Source organism: Bos mutus, chromosome 3 (genome assembly GCF_027580195.1).
Source record: "Bos mutus isolate GX-2022 chromosome 3, NWIPB_WYAK_1.1, whole genome shotgun sequence".
In the NCBI taxonomy this organism is placed as follows: domain Eukaryota; kingdom Metazoa; phylum Chordata; class Mammalia; order Artiodactyla; family Bovidae; genus Bos; species Bos mutus.
Window position 1 is genome coordinate 104,093,176 of NC_091619.1, and position 16,952 is coordinate 104,110,127.

The 16,952-nt window shown below is 46.1% G+C and overlaps 1 protein-coding gene across 2 annotated transcripts; it reads right to left on the reverse strand.

Moving 5' to 3' along the window:
• Positions 1-1,743: 1,743 nt before the first annotated feature.
• On the reverse strand, positions 1,744-16,596 carry PPIE (peptidylprolyl isomerase E). 2 transcript variants are annotated; one of them, XM_005904877.2, is made up of 10 exons: positions 16,551-16,596; positions 15,453-15,551; positions 12,754-12,797; positions 12,043-12,069; positions 10,384-10,465; positions 9,620-9,720; positions 8,228-8,351; positions 3,378-3,563; positions 2,266-2,408; positions 1,744-2,077 (listed from the first exon to the last, which is right to left on the reverse strand). In XM_005904877.2, exons 1-10 carry the CDS (start codon positions 16,579-16,581, stop codon positions 2,009-2,011), a joined length of 906 nt encoding a protein of 301 aa, XP_005904939.1. In that variant the 5' UTR covers positions 16,582-16,596; the 3' UTR covers positions 1,744-2,008. The 2 variants fall into 2 exon arrangements, with proteins under 2 accessions (XP_005904939.1, XP_070224446.1); XM_070368345.1 differs by lacking the exon at positions 12,754-12,797.
• Between the last annotated feature and the right edge of the window lie 356 nt (positions 16,597-16,952).

Here is a 16,952-nt window from a genome sequence, read left to right on the forward strand (position 1 = left end):
GTGCTTTTTCCTAAAACATTTACACACCACAATCCTTTGAAGACAGGACTTGTGTTCTCACCTGCTTTAAAGGCCTGGGCAAGTGGCCGGTTATGCGGCAGTGGCCAGGGTGGTGACACCGTGCTCTGTGCTCCCAGGAGCCTGCTGAGGGCACCCAACACTGCCGAGGTGCCCTTTAGGCAATTTAAACAGGGCTTGTCCATCCTGAGTGTTACTCCTCATGGAGAGGCCTTTTATAAGCACTTGACCCACTCTTTTTTTAATGTGCTTTTATTACAGCAATAATACAATTTTGGAGGAAAGTTTGGAAAAAACAAAAAAATAAAATACAATTCCAATCACCATAATCTTACAAGTCAGATAAAAATATGCTCGTTAATATTTTGTTGAATTTATTTCTAGGCTTTTTCTTAGGAGATATATATATATATATAAAAAATATAGATGTTTACATATTACAGATAGGTATTTGTACAAAATAGGAATCATACTGTACTATATAAACTGCTTTCGATGTGCTTTCTCCACGTTATATGGTATAATTTCCCATAATAAATACGTTTTGAAAATATAGCTCTCTGATTTTCCATCACCTGAAACTCTTTTTCACCACTAAAAAGTAGGTCCAACAGTCTTTTTTTGTGCCAGCAGCATCTGGAGCAGACACACTGTGAGAAACTCCTAAGCCACAGAGTCCTGGGGCCACAACCCTGGGTCTCTTCCTCTGTGCAGCCACCACACCCAGCAAAGATGGGGCCTGGCCCTGGAGGAGCTAGTGAGGGATGGTCTTGGTTAATTTTCTGTCTATAGCTAGGCTGTGGTATCCACATTTTAGCCAAACACCAGTCCAGATGGTGCCGTGAAGGTATTTTTCAGATGTGACTGACATTTAAATCAGTATGTCAAGTAAAGCAGATGACTCTCCCCCAGTGTGGGTGGGCCTCATGCAATCGGTTGAAGGCCTCAAGACAGACAGATTAGGGTCCTGTGAGGCAAAGAATTCTGCCTTCACAACAGTCTTTGGACTCAAGCTTCAACATGACTCTCCCTGGGGCTCCAGGCTGTTGGCCTGTCCTGCAGCTATCAGACTTGTCAGCCCCCACAACTGTAGAGCCAGTTCTGTATAATGGATCTTTCTCTGTGTACACATATGCATATCCTATTAGTTCTGTTTCTCCGAAGAACTCTAATACAGGGACCATATGGTATGTCACCAATTACTCCACTCTGTCACTGCAGTAAGAATATGTAAACCAATGGCTCTGACTTTCCAATAAAACTTTACTCATAAAACCATGTAGTGGGCTGGATTAGAACCAAGGGGTTTGCTAACCCCTTGTCTCCTGACAAATAGGTATAGTACCTAGCATGGAAAAGGCACTGTGAGTAATAAAGTATCATTTTTAAAAATCTGTAAAATGAAAGTGAGCAAATAAGCAAATGCGTCACGGAGACTGAGCAATACACTCACTGGCTCTGAGGCCGGCAGTGTGATGCGGGAGCGGAGGCACTGAAGACAGGAATTTTTCCACTGTCTTTGATGCCCACGGTCTTGACAGTGGTCTGACAAGGGTATCTGACCTGAAGATATATCACCCAGCATCTCAGGGAATCATCCAAGGGAAGAAAAGAAAAACCGTGGGGAAGAGATTATGCCCTATTCATTCACCAATCCGTCTCAGGGGACAGTTTAGCTTTATAGGTGACATCTGACAACTCCCAGGAACTAGCTGGAGGCAGTAGTATCAAAACTAGGATTTATTTTACCAAAAGAAAATGTCCAGGAATCACACAGGTGGGCCCACGAGAAGCCCTGGTGGCAAAGGCCTGGACAGGCCATGCATAGCTGTCCACAGCTGGGGGGGCAGCCCTGGGCCCAAGGCCACACCTGAGGAAGAGCCAGAGGAGGCGTCCCACGCTGACCCCGAGGAAGGGCCACGACACGAAGCCCTGCTCGCTGCCAATGGGACACCTCGGGTGCCAGTGCCCCGGGTTGACAGCTCCCCTCTCACACGTACTCCCCACAGTCGGAGATGATCACCTTCTGCTTGGGCTTCCCGTCCTTGCTGCCCTGGGCCTTTGCGGGCCGAACAGAAGAGGAGGAATCAGGGGAGGGAGGGTGGAGAGTAAGGGTGGCTCAGGGATACCCACCCCCTGCCCGTCCCACCCCCTACCCCACAACAGCAGCTTGTTGTCTCTCTCCAGGCCCCGATTCAGCTCTCCCACATTCATGGCTGTGCCCCAGGGGCCCTGGCAGCTACCCACCTCAATCTGCCGCAAGACGTCCAGGCCATCCGTGATCTCCCCAAACACTACATGCTTGCCGTCCAGCCAATCCGTCTTGTCACACGTCAGGAAGAACTGGGAGCCGTTGGTGTTTGGGCCGGAGTTGGCCATGGACAGCAGGCCTGGGGGAGAGAAGCGCCCGTCAGCTCCCCTGACCCTGCTGGTGGTCCTGGGCATGGAGCGGGGAGTGCAGATGCTGCCTCTGCACCTGCAGATGGGAGGGCGAACGGGACGAGGAGCAGGAGCCGACTATGGGCCGGGTGGAGAAGAGTGCCTTCAGTGGGCCAGTGGCGCCTGAAGTCTGTCTAGAGGGGGACCGAGAGAACCAAAGGCAGGGAGCCTGGATAACTTTGTCAAGAAGTTTCGGTTAAAAAGGGGACCAGAGGCATGGGTGATAGCTGACGGGGGGACGTGAGTCAAAGAAAAGATCGACACTGTGTGCTTTTGTGCTGATCGAGCAGAGCAGGGGACGTGCATTACAGGGGGCAGCGGCGGGGCATGAGTGCAGAACCAGGTTCCAAAGGGCGAGGGGTGGGGAGGGTCCGGGTCATGAGCAGAGGGGAGGTGGCTCAGCCCCTGTACTTGGGGGGAAGTCAGCGCAGGCAGGTGTGCACAGATGTGGGAGGCCAAGCATCAGCTGGGGCAGAGGGTGACGTGGAGGTTTCGGGAGTGAAGGGGCAACTGTCGTCTCTGACCAGGACTGAGCGTGAACTAGGGAGTTCTGTCTACTGTGGCTGCCGAGGGCCCCCTAGAGAACTGCGGTCTTAAATATCAGTATAGTTCTGTATTTTTTTCTAGTTGCTGGGGAACCAACCACTGCAATTTTTTACTAGAGAGTCTGACAGAGAAGCAGGCAATGGGGTTGAGGGAAGAAGAGCGGGCTTACAGTGGCTGACCACAAAATTTAAGCTATGCCCACAGTTGTGGACACTGTGATGGAAACAGGCTCGCTCCGTTCCAGCCAGACTGAACGCCTCTCCTGTTCCCTGGGTGGGGGTCTGGAGGAGACCAGAACCACAGCCTGTCACCCCCTGCACAGCCATCCTGCCACAGCCCAGCCCAGCGACCATCACCGACCAGCCAGATCCCACCTGGTCCCGTGTGTTTGAGGATAAAGTTTTCATCGTCAAACTTCTTCCCGTAGATGGACTTGCCCCCGGTGCCGTTGTGGTTGGTGAAATCACCGCCCTGGCACATGAACTGGGGGATGATGCGGTGGAAACTGCTGCCCTTGAAGCCAAAGCCCTTCTCGTGGGTGCACAGGCAGCGGAAATTCTCTGGGGCCGAGAAAGGAAAAGGCACCTGATTAAAACACAAACCAATGGGGGGACTTCCTTGGTGAGCCAGTGGTTAAGAGTCCATGCTTCCAAGGAAGGAGCACAGGTTCAATCCCTGGTTGGGGAACTAAGATCCCACATGCCTCGGGGGCATGGTCAAAAAAAACCAAACAACGAGATCTCTAACTAGACTCTGAAAAACTATGTTATATTTGTTTAATATTCGTATTTTCATTTCAAAATATGACATGTTCATTATAAATCTTTGAGATATGATTATCTTGAAGGATTAGATGGAATTCTACTTAAAGAAGGCGTGAAAACATGCATTCTAGAGCTGCTCCACCCTAAACTGGTGGTAAAGCAATTTTTAAAAACAAAGACCAAACAGGATCTTAGAGAAAAAGACAGGTCAAGTCTTTGTGACTTTGCACTTGGCAATGTCTTAACTGCAACACTGAAAGTATAAGTAACAAAAAATTGGCAAATGAGACTTCATCAAAATGAAAAACTTCTGGACATCAAAGGACACTCTCAACAAAATGAAAAGGCAACTTAGGGAATGGAAGAAAACATTTGCAAATCACGTCTCTTAAGTGTTCATATACAATGAACTCCTACAAATCAACAACAAAAAACCAACCTAGTAAGTAAATACACAAAAGACTTTCACAGACATTTCCTCAAAGAAGATACACAAATGGCCCCTACCCCTAAGCATGTGAAAAGATGCTTCACATCATTAGTGATTAGGGGAATACAAATCAAAACCACAATGAGATCCCACTTCCGAACTACTAGGATGACTATGATAAACAGAAAACAAGTGAGGATGTAAAGAAACTAGAATGCTTATACACTGCTTATGAGAATGGAAAGTGGTGCAGCCACTGTAGAGAGTAATTTGGTCGTTCCTCAGAAAGTCAAACTAGAATTACCACATGACCCAGTATTTCCAGTCTTAGGGAGGCACCCAAAGTAATTGAAAACAGGGATTTAAATCCTTATTTGTACACAAATGTTCACAGTATCATTATTCATAATAACTGGAAAGTGGAACCAGTGTTCAAGTGTCCATCAACAAATGAGTAGAGAAACAAACTGTGGACTATCCAGACAAGGGAATATCAGCCAGCCGTACTGATACCTAAATGAGCCCTGAAAACACAATGCTGAGTGAAGTAAATCAGACATCAAAGGACAACTACTGTTATGACTCCATGTATATGAAATGTCTAGAACGGTAAATTCAGAGAGACAGAAAGTAGATTAACCATCACCAGAGGCTGGGAGTAGAGGAGAAAGGGGAGTGACTGTTAACGAGTCCTGAATTTCTATTTGGCTTCCCTGGTAGCTCAGCTGGTAAAGAATCCGCCTGTAAGACTCCAGTTCGATTTCTGGGTCATGAAGATCCACAGGATTCTTGGGCTTCCCTGGTGGCTTAGACAGTAAAGAATCCGCCTGCAATGTGGGAGACCTAGGTTCGATCCCTGGGTTGGGAAGATCCCCTGAAGAAGAGAAAGGCTACCCACTCCAGTATTATGGTCTGGAGAATTCCATGGACTGTATAGTTGCTATTAGGGGTGGTGCAAAAGTTTTGAGAGTAGATAGTGGCGATGGTTGTACAACATTGTGAATGCAATTAACGCCAGTAAATCATACACTTAAAATATGGATAAAATGACTATCCCCTAAAAAGGAGCAAGAGAAGAGACAACAGCAACAAAAATCTTTGGAACCTAGAAGACAAACAGGAGCCATAACTGACAGAGCAGACCTAACAAAGCTGAAGCTTAAGCTGATAAAGCCAAGAAGCAATTTGATTTCTGCTGCAGAAATTCCAAAACCTCAGTGACAAGGATGAAGATGGTTCTAAAAGCAGTAAGTCTGGTTGAAAGCTCACTTAAAAAAGTAGCTAGCCCCCAGATCCTCTCTCTTCCCTAGCCCTGGCTGCTGGTGGGAGGTTTACCCTCCAGCAGGTTAAAGCAGAGGGTCTCTGGTCTGGGATGCTTTATACATACCTGAGCGTTGAGGTACCATGATGACAAATGGAGATTTACTGAAGTTCATATACTGCTCCCACAACCTCCCACCCTCCATGACAAACAACTGGACATAGAACCATTAGCAAGAGACTGGAGTCTTCTCTGTGGCCTCTGCTCTGTCCAAGAGACTATGACTCAGGGATACTGATATCCGAGGTCCAACAGAAAGACAGAATCACCTCATAGAGGAAGCCTCAGTCAGCAAGCCTTACCAATGTCCAGGGAGTTTCCAAGCAGATTTTAAGGACCCTAGTCTTATATATGAGAAAGGCATCTAATGTGAAAAGCAAAGACTGAAACAAGCAAACAGATCAATAACAAACAAAGAAAAACAAAGAGAAAAAAAAAACTGAAAAAAATAATTTCAAACATAAGCTGTATAGGAAAAAGAAATTTTAGTATACTAATCTCCCAAGATGAAATGATAGTACATGCATGAAATAAGCAGGGGATACTATGAAAAAGAACATTTAAAAACGTTCCAAAATATGAGTAGAGAAAAATCAGAAGGGATAAAAGTAAAGAAATAATTCAAGGAAAACTTTTCAAAAGATAGTACTGTCCTAACTGATGGCTGTGGTATGCAGGATAATGGCTCCCGAAAGATGTCCAGGTCCCAATTCCTGGAACCTGAGAAAATGCTGCTCACAGCAGAAGGTACTGTGCAGATATGATTAAGGTTCCAGACACTGAGATGGGGAGAATGGCCTAGATTACCCCGGTGGGCCTAGTATAATCACAGGTTATAACCAGAGAACCTTTCCCAGCTAAAGGCAGAAAGAGAGAGTTAGAAGTGGATGGACTGTTGTACAGCAAAAACTAACAAAACACTGTAAAGCAATTATATTCCATCTCCCCGACAACCCACCCCCCAAAAAAGAAGTGGATGGGAAAGGAGGCAGGCGATTCAAAACGTGAGAGGGACTGGATCAATCACTGCTGGCTGTGATGATAAAGGAGGGGGGCCACAAGCCTCTGGAAGCTGGGACTAGCCCTCAGCTGGCAGCCAGCAAGGAAATGGGTACCTTCATCTACAGATGCAGGAAACTGAATTCTGTCAACAAAGTGACTGTCTCTGGAAACAGATCTACCCATAGAGCTTCCAGTAAGGAATGTGGTAACCCAGCCACCATCTTCCTTTAGCCTGGTGAGTCCTGTGTTGGACTTCTGGCCCTCAGAACAGCTAAGACAACAAATTTATGTTCTTGTAAGCTGCTAAGTCTGTGGTGATTTGTTACAGCAGCAAGGGCCCACTGAATATCTAGCAGGATGGATGGAAGGAGATCTACTCCAAGGGGACAGTTTTTCAGAACACAGGACACAGAGACCCTTCAAGCATCTAGACCAGTGTTATCTAACAGCTGTTAAGCATCTGAATAATTGAAGAAGTGAAACTTAATTTTATATAACTTGAATTAATTTAAGTTTAAAGAGTCACACGTGGACAGTGACTACCATATTGGGACAGCTCAGCTCTAGACAGAAAAAAAAAAAAAAAAGGTTTTGTATAAAGGACCAAGAATCAGAATGACATTAGACTTCTCTAGAATTCTACATCCAAACTATCAGGTGGGAAAGTAGAAATTTCCACACATCAGTCTCAAAAACCTGACCCTCCCAAGTTCTTTTCTCCAGAAGCTACAGAATTATATCCTCTACCAAAGTGAGGGAATAGATCAAAAATGACAACAGAGGTCCCAACACAGGAAGCGAAAGCAGGAGATCCCAAGACAAAGGCTATGAGATGGGCCTGGAAGGCAACTGGTCCAAGCTGGAGGAGGTCAGAGGGCTCCAGGGAGGAATAAGTGAAACTGACAAAATATCTGATGTGTTTGAACATGATGGAGATTTACACAAGCAGGAAAATTTGGGAAAGCTCAGGAATATGTGTACAGAATACTAAGCAAATGTGAAAACAAGAGAATTATGAATTCCAGGGAAAACAAAGTGCTGTGTATGAAAAGAAGCTATCACAGTATGATGCTTAAATAGAATGACCTGTGACCTAACTAAAATTATGGTAACAGCATAAAAGGATGAAGGAACTGGGAAGCTGATTTCAAAAGCTAATTCTTTATCTTCTCAAGTGGGAAGTCAATAGATGTCTAAAATGAAAAGACATTAAAACAAAACACAAAAAAAATCAGAAAGTAGCAACATACATCTATTATCTACAAATATGGAGGTTAAAAATCAAAAGAATCAGCTAAGAGTTGAAATTGGCTGCCTCTGAGAAGCAGCAAATGGTGCTGGGGATGGCAGTAGGGCAGGGGGGCACTGCTGTGTTTTTCAAAACAAACTGTGAAATTAACACTCCTAACTATGTGTCTACATAATAAAATTTAGATTAAAAGAAGGATAAATAGAATTCAGTATTTAACAAATGAAAAAATATTCAAGAAGTTGTTAGTTATCGGTAGTTACTTCTGAAGAGTATGATTAGATATGGAGAAGGAACAAAGACTCAGGTTTTCAATTCATTGCCTTCAATACTGTTGGGGGGGGGGTGGGGAGAGAGAGAGAGAGTGTGTGTGTGTGTGCGTGTGTGTGTACTTTAGAAGAAACAAACAAACCAACCATGAATACACATTCACTTGTATTAAAGAAAAAACTGCTCACCTGCGGTCATGGGCACGACGTCTGAACGCAGGAGCATTTGGATGCGGCCAGCTGGCTTGTTCCCAATCTTGATGTCCATGTACACCTGAGGGTTTGACCGGGCCTTTTTTACAGCGGGCTCTCCCTAGATGCAGGAGAAATGGCCAGGTTAGAGAGAATGCCCTGACTCCCCAACTAGGAGAGCGAGTGTGAATGAACACACCTGAGAACCCAACTAGTGAGCAAGCTGAACAAGGTGACGCCAGGGAAGGCCCTGGGCTGCAGAAGGTGAAGGCCACGGCCACGGCCCCCAGTTTGGCATCCAGTGGCAGGAGACTTCAGGCTCGTCTACCTGGAGCCCCACCCGGCAGGCATGTCATCTCATCACACTCCCTCAGACACATCAGGTTGCCTCGCCTTCACCCTCCTGTGTGTTCACAAACAACACTTTTCTGGCCCCAAACAGACAACTCTCAACATCTTCACACCCCAGCTCAAGGTCACCCACCTTGATCCAGTTAAAAGGACCCATTTCTGTAACACCATCCCCTCCCTGTGCATAGCCCTGCGTGTGCACAGGCTGGCTGCAACGGAAGCAAGGAGTACCGAAGTGCTCACAATGGAGGTGGCGGGGACCTTGCTTTATACTCCACTTGTAGGCACTCTGCTTAGCCTATTTCCTGCTTGAGTCAATGTGGATGGAAAGTGGCAAGTTAGTGAGTTGGAGAACACAGGATGAACAAGATTAGAGGAGGGAGGGCAAGACTTGCATTAGAAATGTCTGAAGCTCAGGACTAGAAACAGAGGCCAGGAGAGTCCAAGAGCCTAGGAGAGGCTGTGAAAGATCAGAGTGACTGCTGCTGTTTTGGCAGAGAGGGGAGAGAGATTACGAGTCAAGAAAGAAACCCAGAATATCAGTTATAATGGGGAGGGGCAGCCGGAGAGGCAATGGTTAGAGAGGTGCACTGAGAATCAGAAGGAAGTGCCAAGGCAGATTCCCTGGAAGGGAGGACCTCACACCTGTGCCCAGACTGCAGGGAAGGTACCCTCACCCCGCTCTGCCTCCCTTGCGTCAGGAACAGAAAGACGGTGAGCTGGGAGCACAACACTTGCATGAAGGAGGAGGACTGACCAGGAGGGTGCAGAGGCCCACTCACTGCCCTTCCTCACCTCATACTTCCTCCTAGTCAAAAACAATCACAGAACAGAACCCAGCAGAGCTGAGAAGCTCCTCACGCAGAGCACAAGGTCGAGAGGCTTAGAGCTTCTCTTCAGTTCACTCATTACCAACCTCCACCAAAACACTGTGAGTTCACTTTTCATTCTCTCTACTTTTGTATATACATTTACAGATTTCCATAAAAACCTAAAAAAAAAGTCTTCTGGGGGGGAAGTGCCAGCCTGCAATCTCACCTCCTGCGTTTCCACTTTGGGAGGCTCTGACCCCTCCTCCTCTTTGTTCTCCTCAAGCGTCTTCCCAGAAAACTTCTTCAACCAGTCATCATCAGACCAAACTGAAAGGAAAGAAGCGAGCAGATGAGAACCAACTCAAGCCATCAGCCAGCTGCTAAGTAGGTGCTCTGGTCAGTGAAGCAGAACATGTTTTGTGGCCCTCTCGGCCAGAGGTCTCCACTTTGGGAAGTCACATGTGTCAGGCAAGTTCCCATCTTTCATAGACTGCCAGCCCTCAAGTCCAGCTCTTGTGTGTGTTAGTCGCTTAGTCGTGTCTGACTCTTTGAGACCCCATGGACTATAGCCTCCCAGGCTCCTCTGTCCATGGGATTCTCTAGGCAAGAATACTGGGGCAGGTTGCTATTTCCTTCTCCAAGCTCTTAGCAGGGCTACATTAAAAAGCTACATTAAAAGCCCCAGGGAAAGGTGCAGCCCTTGCCAGTCCCAACCCCTGATGGAACCTGCCAGGAATGTTGAGAACACTGGGACAGATGAGAGATCAGGCATGGCTTCTCTCATAAAGGAAACAATTACCCTGGCGTGGCTGAGAAGCTACACTCTTTATTTCCCCACAAAGGTGGCACATGTCCTTTGCCAATGTAAACCATCCTCTACTACTGTCCGCCAGAGAAGCATTCAGTGCCTACTTTCAAAAAAACTGGGACAGGAAGGCAGGCAAGGCTAAACTGGAGGGTGTGATGGGCATCTGTATTGCTCCCACTCACCTGGTCTAGAAGAGCCTTCCTTAATCCTCATGGGTTTTGCCAAATTGACACGAATTGTCCGTCCAAAGAGCTCAGATTCATTCTGAAAAGTGTGAAAATCCATTTGCTTAAACTGTTAGGTTAAAAGAAACAGACGCTTTCCATTTACTTCTGATACATCTGAGACAAGCTCATGATTTGTTCTCCCTTAATCCCTGATCCCCTAACAGCAAGTTATACACCTGCCACAAGGCAGCCCGTGGGCTGCAGAGAATTTCCTCCTGGGAGCCATCATACAGTTCCTTTCTCCTTTCTTCCTTTCAACTTTATTAGTTCCTTATTTAGCTGTACTGAGTCTTAGATGCAGCACATGAGGTCTTTGCTGTGGCCCATGGACTCTCTAGCTGCAGTACAGGCTTAGTTGCTCCGTGGAATGTGGGATCTTAATTCCTTGACCAGGGACTGAACCCGCGTCCTCTGCATTACAAGGCGGATTCTTAGCCCCTGGGCCACCAGGGAAGTCCCTTTCTTTTTTAAAATTGAAGCATAGTTGATTTACAATGTTTTGGGTGTGTGTATATATATATATCTTTGTCAGATTCTTCTCCACTGTAGGTTATTAGACGATATTAAATAACAGGTTCCCTGTGCTATACAGTAGGACCTTGTTGTATATCTAGTTTATATGCAGTAGTATCTGACCTCCTTTCTTTCTAGTAATGACCTGTGCTAGCAAAAGTGACGCTGTTTTCAGAGTACTCTGAAATTACAAGGATAAATGCAATTTCCAAGTACCTGAGTTCATTTTCAAAAGTCAAGGTCAGCCTTAAACAATGAGAAGTGATCTCGCTCTGAGAGCTGAGGACAACAGTTGATGAATGGGAAACAGAGAACAGGAATGAAGGAAAGCCTTATTACCCTAGGATAACTGGTACCAGGAAAGGTCACTCAATGTGAAATCACTTAAAGACAGTAACACATGGTAAAATGTGAAGGGGGAAAAAACTGGGAATGTACTGTGATGAAACTGAAATTAATGAAAATAAATTTCTTACAGTTAAAATTCAGCTTTTAAACTATGGCCTAATTTGAAGAACAGAGATATAATGGATGTTTATACATCTGCAGTATTTTTTCCAATAAAATCCTATCAACAGTATGATTATCTTTGCATTTCCTATCTAATGTGAAAATCCTAAGTATCCTGAAGAGGGAACACACACTCAAGAGCTACATCATTGCCCCAAGGAGCTCTCCAGGCTGTCCCAATCACTTGGATCAGCAGCACATCCTATCATTATCCTTATCAAATTTCTCTTCTCAATTGTTAACTGGTCTAACACTTCATGAAACCCTGCCTCTTTTGTAAAATATGCAGTTTCACTGTGCAATTACTTTGCATTGTTTACAATTTCCTATCCTAGACACAGGCAGCCAGTGAGAGACTGGTCAACAAGGATGTTTAGCCTTTACATTATTATCAAATGGAGAAAGATATGTGAGAAAGGACAATTTCATAAGTGATCAATTCACAGTGAATATTTTCACACGATGACAATTTGTATGTACTTCCTGATGCAATCTTGTAACTTTGGAGGTTTAGCAAACCCAATGTAGAACTAAGTGCCCTCTGTACCACCAAAAAGCAACTTCTGTAAGCAGCACGATTCCCAGCCTTACCATGTTGTCAATAGCTGCTGCAGCATCCTGCCAAAAAAAGACAAGGTACGAATTTAGGTTTGCAGTCAAATGCTTCTTGTAGTGTCTAAACACATACTTGGTAAAATGACAACAAAAAAACAATCCAACAGAAAAAGGTCTCTTTTTTTCCCTCACCCAGGTTGCACGTGTCTAACGAAGTGCACTTCCTGGCTGACTTCAGCTATTTGCCATTTGAAAGTGAAAGTGAAGTCGCTCAGTCGTGTCCAACTCTTTGCGACCCCGTGGACTCTAGCCCACCAGGCTCCTCCGTCCATGGGATTCTCCAGGCAAGAATACTGGAGTGGGTTGCATTTCCTTCTCCAGGGGATCTTCCTGACCCAGGGATCGAAGCCAGGTCTCCCGCATTGCAGGCAGACGCTTTAACCTCTGAGCCACATTTAGTGGAAGACAAAGAAATTATCACCAGTGCTACCAGGCAAAGATGCTCAATGAGCAGGGCTGCAGGAGTTCTGCAGAGCAAGAGGGGCAGGACCGAGCAGGTCTGTGATGTTTATCACAGCCCATGGTTTCATTAAGTGAAGGCAGCTTTCCTTCAAACAGTGTTTCTCATCTCTCTGGAAGCATCAGCATGAGGCCCCAAACCCCAATCCCAAATGAAGAACAGCTCCTTTTGTAATCAGTAACAATAATAACAAGCCAAATACTTAACACAGATAACAATTTTCTCACCTCTGCCAACTCAAATTCAACAAAAGCAAATCCTCGGTGCTTTTCTGAAAAAAGGCAGACAATATCAAGCAATTATCATGTTGGCAACAGGAAGAAGCAGGTGGTCACAAAGAAAGTGAAGTCAGTCACATGCCTTATCCATTTACTAGAAATTCTACACCATCACTATTTAGGAAAAAAAAGTATCTTACTCTGATTCTTTCTAGTTTAAATAACATTTTAAGCAACTAAATTAAACTGTTTTGTAGTGAGTGAAAGTCACTCAGTTGTGTCCCTCTCTCTGTGAACCCATGGACTGTAGCCTGCCAGGCTCCTCTGTCCATTGAATTCTCCAGGCCCAAATACTGGAGTGCGTAGCCTTTACTTTCTCCAGGGGATCTTCCCAACCCAAGGATCAAACCCAGGAAATTATCCCACATTGTAGGCAGATTCTTTACCATCTGAGCCACCACGGAAGCCCGTTTTGTAGTGAACATAACTAAATAATGAACTATACTTTTAATCTTTAAAGGCAGCATTCTTTACCAAAGCCAAATCTTAACCTTTGCACGAAAGGCAGCTAGAAAAATGAAGTCATTTAACCTATCAATCAATCATTCCAAACATACATTCTGAACATCAACTGTGCATAAGTCGTGAATCCTAAAACCTGGGTAAGGATGCTCAGTCTTAATCCTCAGCAAAATGCTAATCTAACCAACACCAACTAGGAAGGCCAAGTGCACAAAAGCACTTGTTTAAGTAACCAATTAACCTTACAGAGTCAACATAACCTTATTGTTTTTATACATATAAAGGTCCCAGGAAGGTTAAATCCATATACAATGTTGATGATAAGAGCTGAAGCCATACAACTCGTCTCAGGACTCAGCAGAGCACAGGTTGCTGAAACCACAAAACAATCTCAGGACTTAATGTAGCTGAGGTTCTTTTGTCTCCTTGAGAAAAGAATTCGCTGAGAGGCAAAGCGGCATGGAAAAAGTCATTTATTAGTATATGACGCTTGTGAGAAATACAAGGAGGCAGGCAAGAGGGTGCTGTGACAAGAACTTAGTGGGGTACAATTTAATTTTCTTTACTTTTAAAATTCATTTATTTGTTTTTGGCTGTGCTGGGTCTTTGCTGCTGCATGGAGGCTTCCTCTAGTTGTGGCGAGTCGGGGCTACTCTCTGGTTGCGTGGGCTCCTCTCTAGTGTGTGGGCTTCTCATTGCAGTGGTGGCGAGTCGGGGCTACTCTCCGGTTGCGTGGGCTCCTCTCTAGTGTGTGGGCTTCTCATTGCAGTGGTGGCGAGTCGGGGCTACTCTCCGGTTGCGTGGGCTCCTCTCTAGTGTGTGGGCTTCTCATTGCAGTGGCTTCTCTTGTTGTGGAGCACCGCTCAGTAGTTATGGAGCACTGTCTCAGTTGCCACAAGGCATGTGGAATTTTCCCTGCATTGGCAGGCAGATTCCCAACCCCTGGATCACCAGCGAAGTCCTGGGCTATACTTTTATAATTAAAGGAAAAGTGAGGAGGAGAAGAAGACTACCCTCTTCCTCATTCTTTGAGTCTCCCATCACTGATTCTTCCTACCTGCTGGGTAGGGGAGTTTTTGACCCTGCGTGGCCCCGCTAGGACTATCATGGCGCTATGGAAATGAGCAAGAAGGCAGTAACAGATATTAAAATATGGTAAATCATTTCGGGTTTCAGTATAATGTCACCTTTCCCCTATATTTTTGTTTTTAGTGTGTGCACAGGAGCATGGCCAGGAGAAGGCACTGGCGACCCACTCCAGTATTCTTGCCTAGAAAATCCCACAGGCAGAGGAGCCTGGTGGGCTGCAGTCCATGGGGTTGCTAAGAGTCAAACACGACTGACAGACTTCACTTTCACTCTTCACTTTCATGCATTGGAGAAGGAAATGGCAACCCATTCCAGTGTTCTTGCCTGGAGAATCCCAGGGACAGAAGCCTCATGGGCTGCCATCTATGGGGTCACACAGAGTCGACAAGACTGAAGCGACTTAGCACCAGCAGCAGCAGCAGGAGCACAGCCAAGGGATCATTAACTTACTGACCTCAACCAGCAGAATGCAGGTGTCACTGCTATATGGTGCTGTTGTTAAGCGGGGCTGCTTGGTTTTGTTGCTGAGTAAGCCTGCTTTCTTGAATGATCAATTAACTCACATGGGTCTCCCAAAATTCCCTCTCTATGATCCCCTAGTGGGATTTCTAAACTAGTTGTGTACTCTAGAGCTGGGCCTAAAACTCCAACCTTAAAAATGACAACAAAGGTTAAGACAGAAAACTGAACTGTAGCTGTGATACTAATTGAAGGAAAAGTTCAGGTGTAAAGAAGCTGAGGCCCCATTGTTGAAGCTGGGCTTTCCTGCTACCCTATTTAGCAGCACAGCTGCCAAGGAGAGAGCAGGTGTAGGAGAGTGCCTGGCAGGCAGTTTGAAACAACAGCTCTCCATGTAGCTCGAAACCAATCTTCCTACTGGCTAACTGAAAAGCTTGTCTTACTTCAAATGCAATATATGGGATCTGAAAAGCATACTTCAGCTCACAACCCCAACTCTCCGAGAAGTCCTTCTGTATAAAGATCACTGTCACGCTGCCCAAAGCATATTTAGAACATACTGTAATATGACTTACAAAAATTTTAAGTTCTTTCCTAGCAGGAGGATTCTGGGCATGAGAAACACTAAGACAACTCACCTGTTTCATAATCCAGAGGAATCTGGATATCCGTGATGTCTCCAAAAGGGATAAAAGCAGCATGGAGAACTTTGTCATCCACCTCCTCTGCGAGTCCACCTGCAAAGACATTAAGTGCCTTCTGAACTACCGTCCTCCATTCTCTTGAGAAGTCCCTGCTGTAAAATCAGCATGCCGTTGTCAGGGCAGGGATCTTTCCATTCAGTCCTTCGGGTTCATAAATATCCCTCTCATTTGCTCCTTCACACTTACTTACGAAGCACACTCTTCACTCTCCTTTCAGACCCTCATCTAGCCCGGAGATTCCCTCCACAGCTTCATAACTGCCTCCCTTCTCCTCCACAAAGCCAACCAGTACCATCCTGGGAACGTACAGACTTTAACTCATCACTTCCCTGCTTAAAGTACTTAATCCTCGGGATAAAGAACAAACTTAGCACTGTACACAAGGCCCTGCCCACTTCTTCAGCCTCTTATCCTTTGCTTCCCCGCAAAACGACACATTTCCCTGCAAGTGTTAGACTATTTCACACCTTTGGGCCTTTGCTCGTGCTGCTCCCTTTCAGTAAACACACTTGCTCCTATTTCGCTACCTGGCTAATTCCAGCTCATCTCCGGCGTCACCGCAACCTGTAAACTTGCTCTCACCTCTCCAGATGGAGGGGTCATTTCTCCCCACACCGAGCCCTAAGTCACCAGAGTCCGTCCCCACCAAAGCTCTCACCAAACTGTGCTATTGGGGTTATTCTCATTTTTAGGCGGCTAGCCTGGGAACTCTTTCCCTGAAGAGTGGGGGCTGAGCCTTTGCTGCGGTGAATGTAAAATGAATGGACGCGAGGATTCAGAGATCCCTAATATTCCTCCAACCATCGCCCCGGCCCCAGGTGATGAAGAGGTTGTTGTTAGAGGATGGAGGGCTTCGAAAAGAGGTGCAATTATGTCTCAGGCTCACTCTCTGAGACCCAAGCAATACCGCCACAGATGCCACCTAGACAGCTGCTCGCCGCCTCCCGCGTCCGGAAACCTGTCCAGCTCCACTCCACGACCCACTCCCGGCCCGGTTCGCCCACCCTCCGCCTAGCCCCCAAGCCTGCTCACCCACATACAACACTCGCTTGGTAGTGGCCATCTTGCTCTTGCGCTCTTCCGCCGGAAGCCTGTATTCGGCCCGCCCCTTCATCAAGGCTCCGCCCCCGCGTACGGCTATCGCAGACCCCGCCCACTATGGCAAAAGCTGTGGTGGCCTCTGGGTGCCGTCGAGCTGCGAGTGAAGCGTAGGTGCATCTTAGGGCCTGAACCGACACGGCTTTGGCTCTACCGGTGCTCCCTGCTGTGGAACACACTCCCTTGCGGATTCAGAAGGAGTCAGCAAGTAATAAACAACCAATAAAATACGGTCAGCGGGTCACCTCGCCCATCTATTTTTGGACAACTAAGAGCTAGGAATGGTTTTTACACTTTTAAAGAGCTGGGGGGCGGGGAAAGAAGAAGAAACAAGAA

Bases quoted from the DNA above. Each gene is read 5' to 3' on its own strand.
- PPIE (XM_005904877.2), bottom strand. From the start codon at position 16,581: ATGGCCACTACCAAGCGAGTGTTGTATGTGG. The intron at 9,721-10,383 runs GTGAGTGGGAGC...CTTTCCTTTCAG, and splicing joins GGAAGGCTCTTCTAGACCAG to TTTGGTCTGATGATGACTGG. The intron at 8,352-9,619 runs GTGAGATTGCAG...TCCTGCATCTAG, and splicing joins CCAAAGTGGAAACGCAGGAG to GGAGAGCCCGCTGTAAAAAA.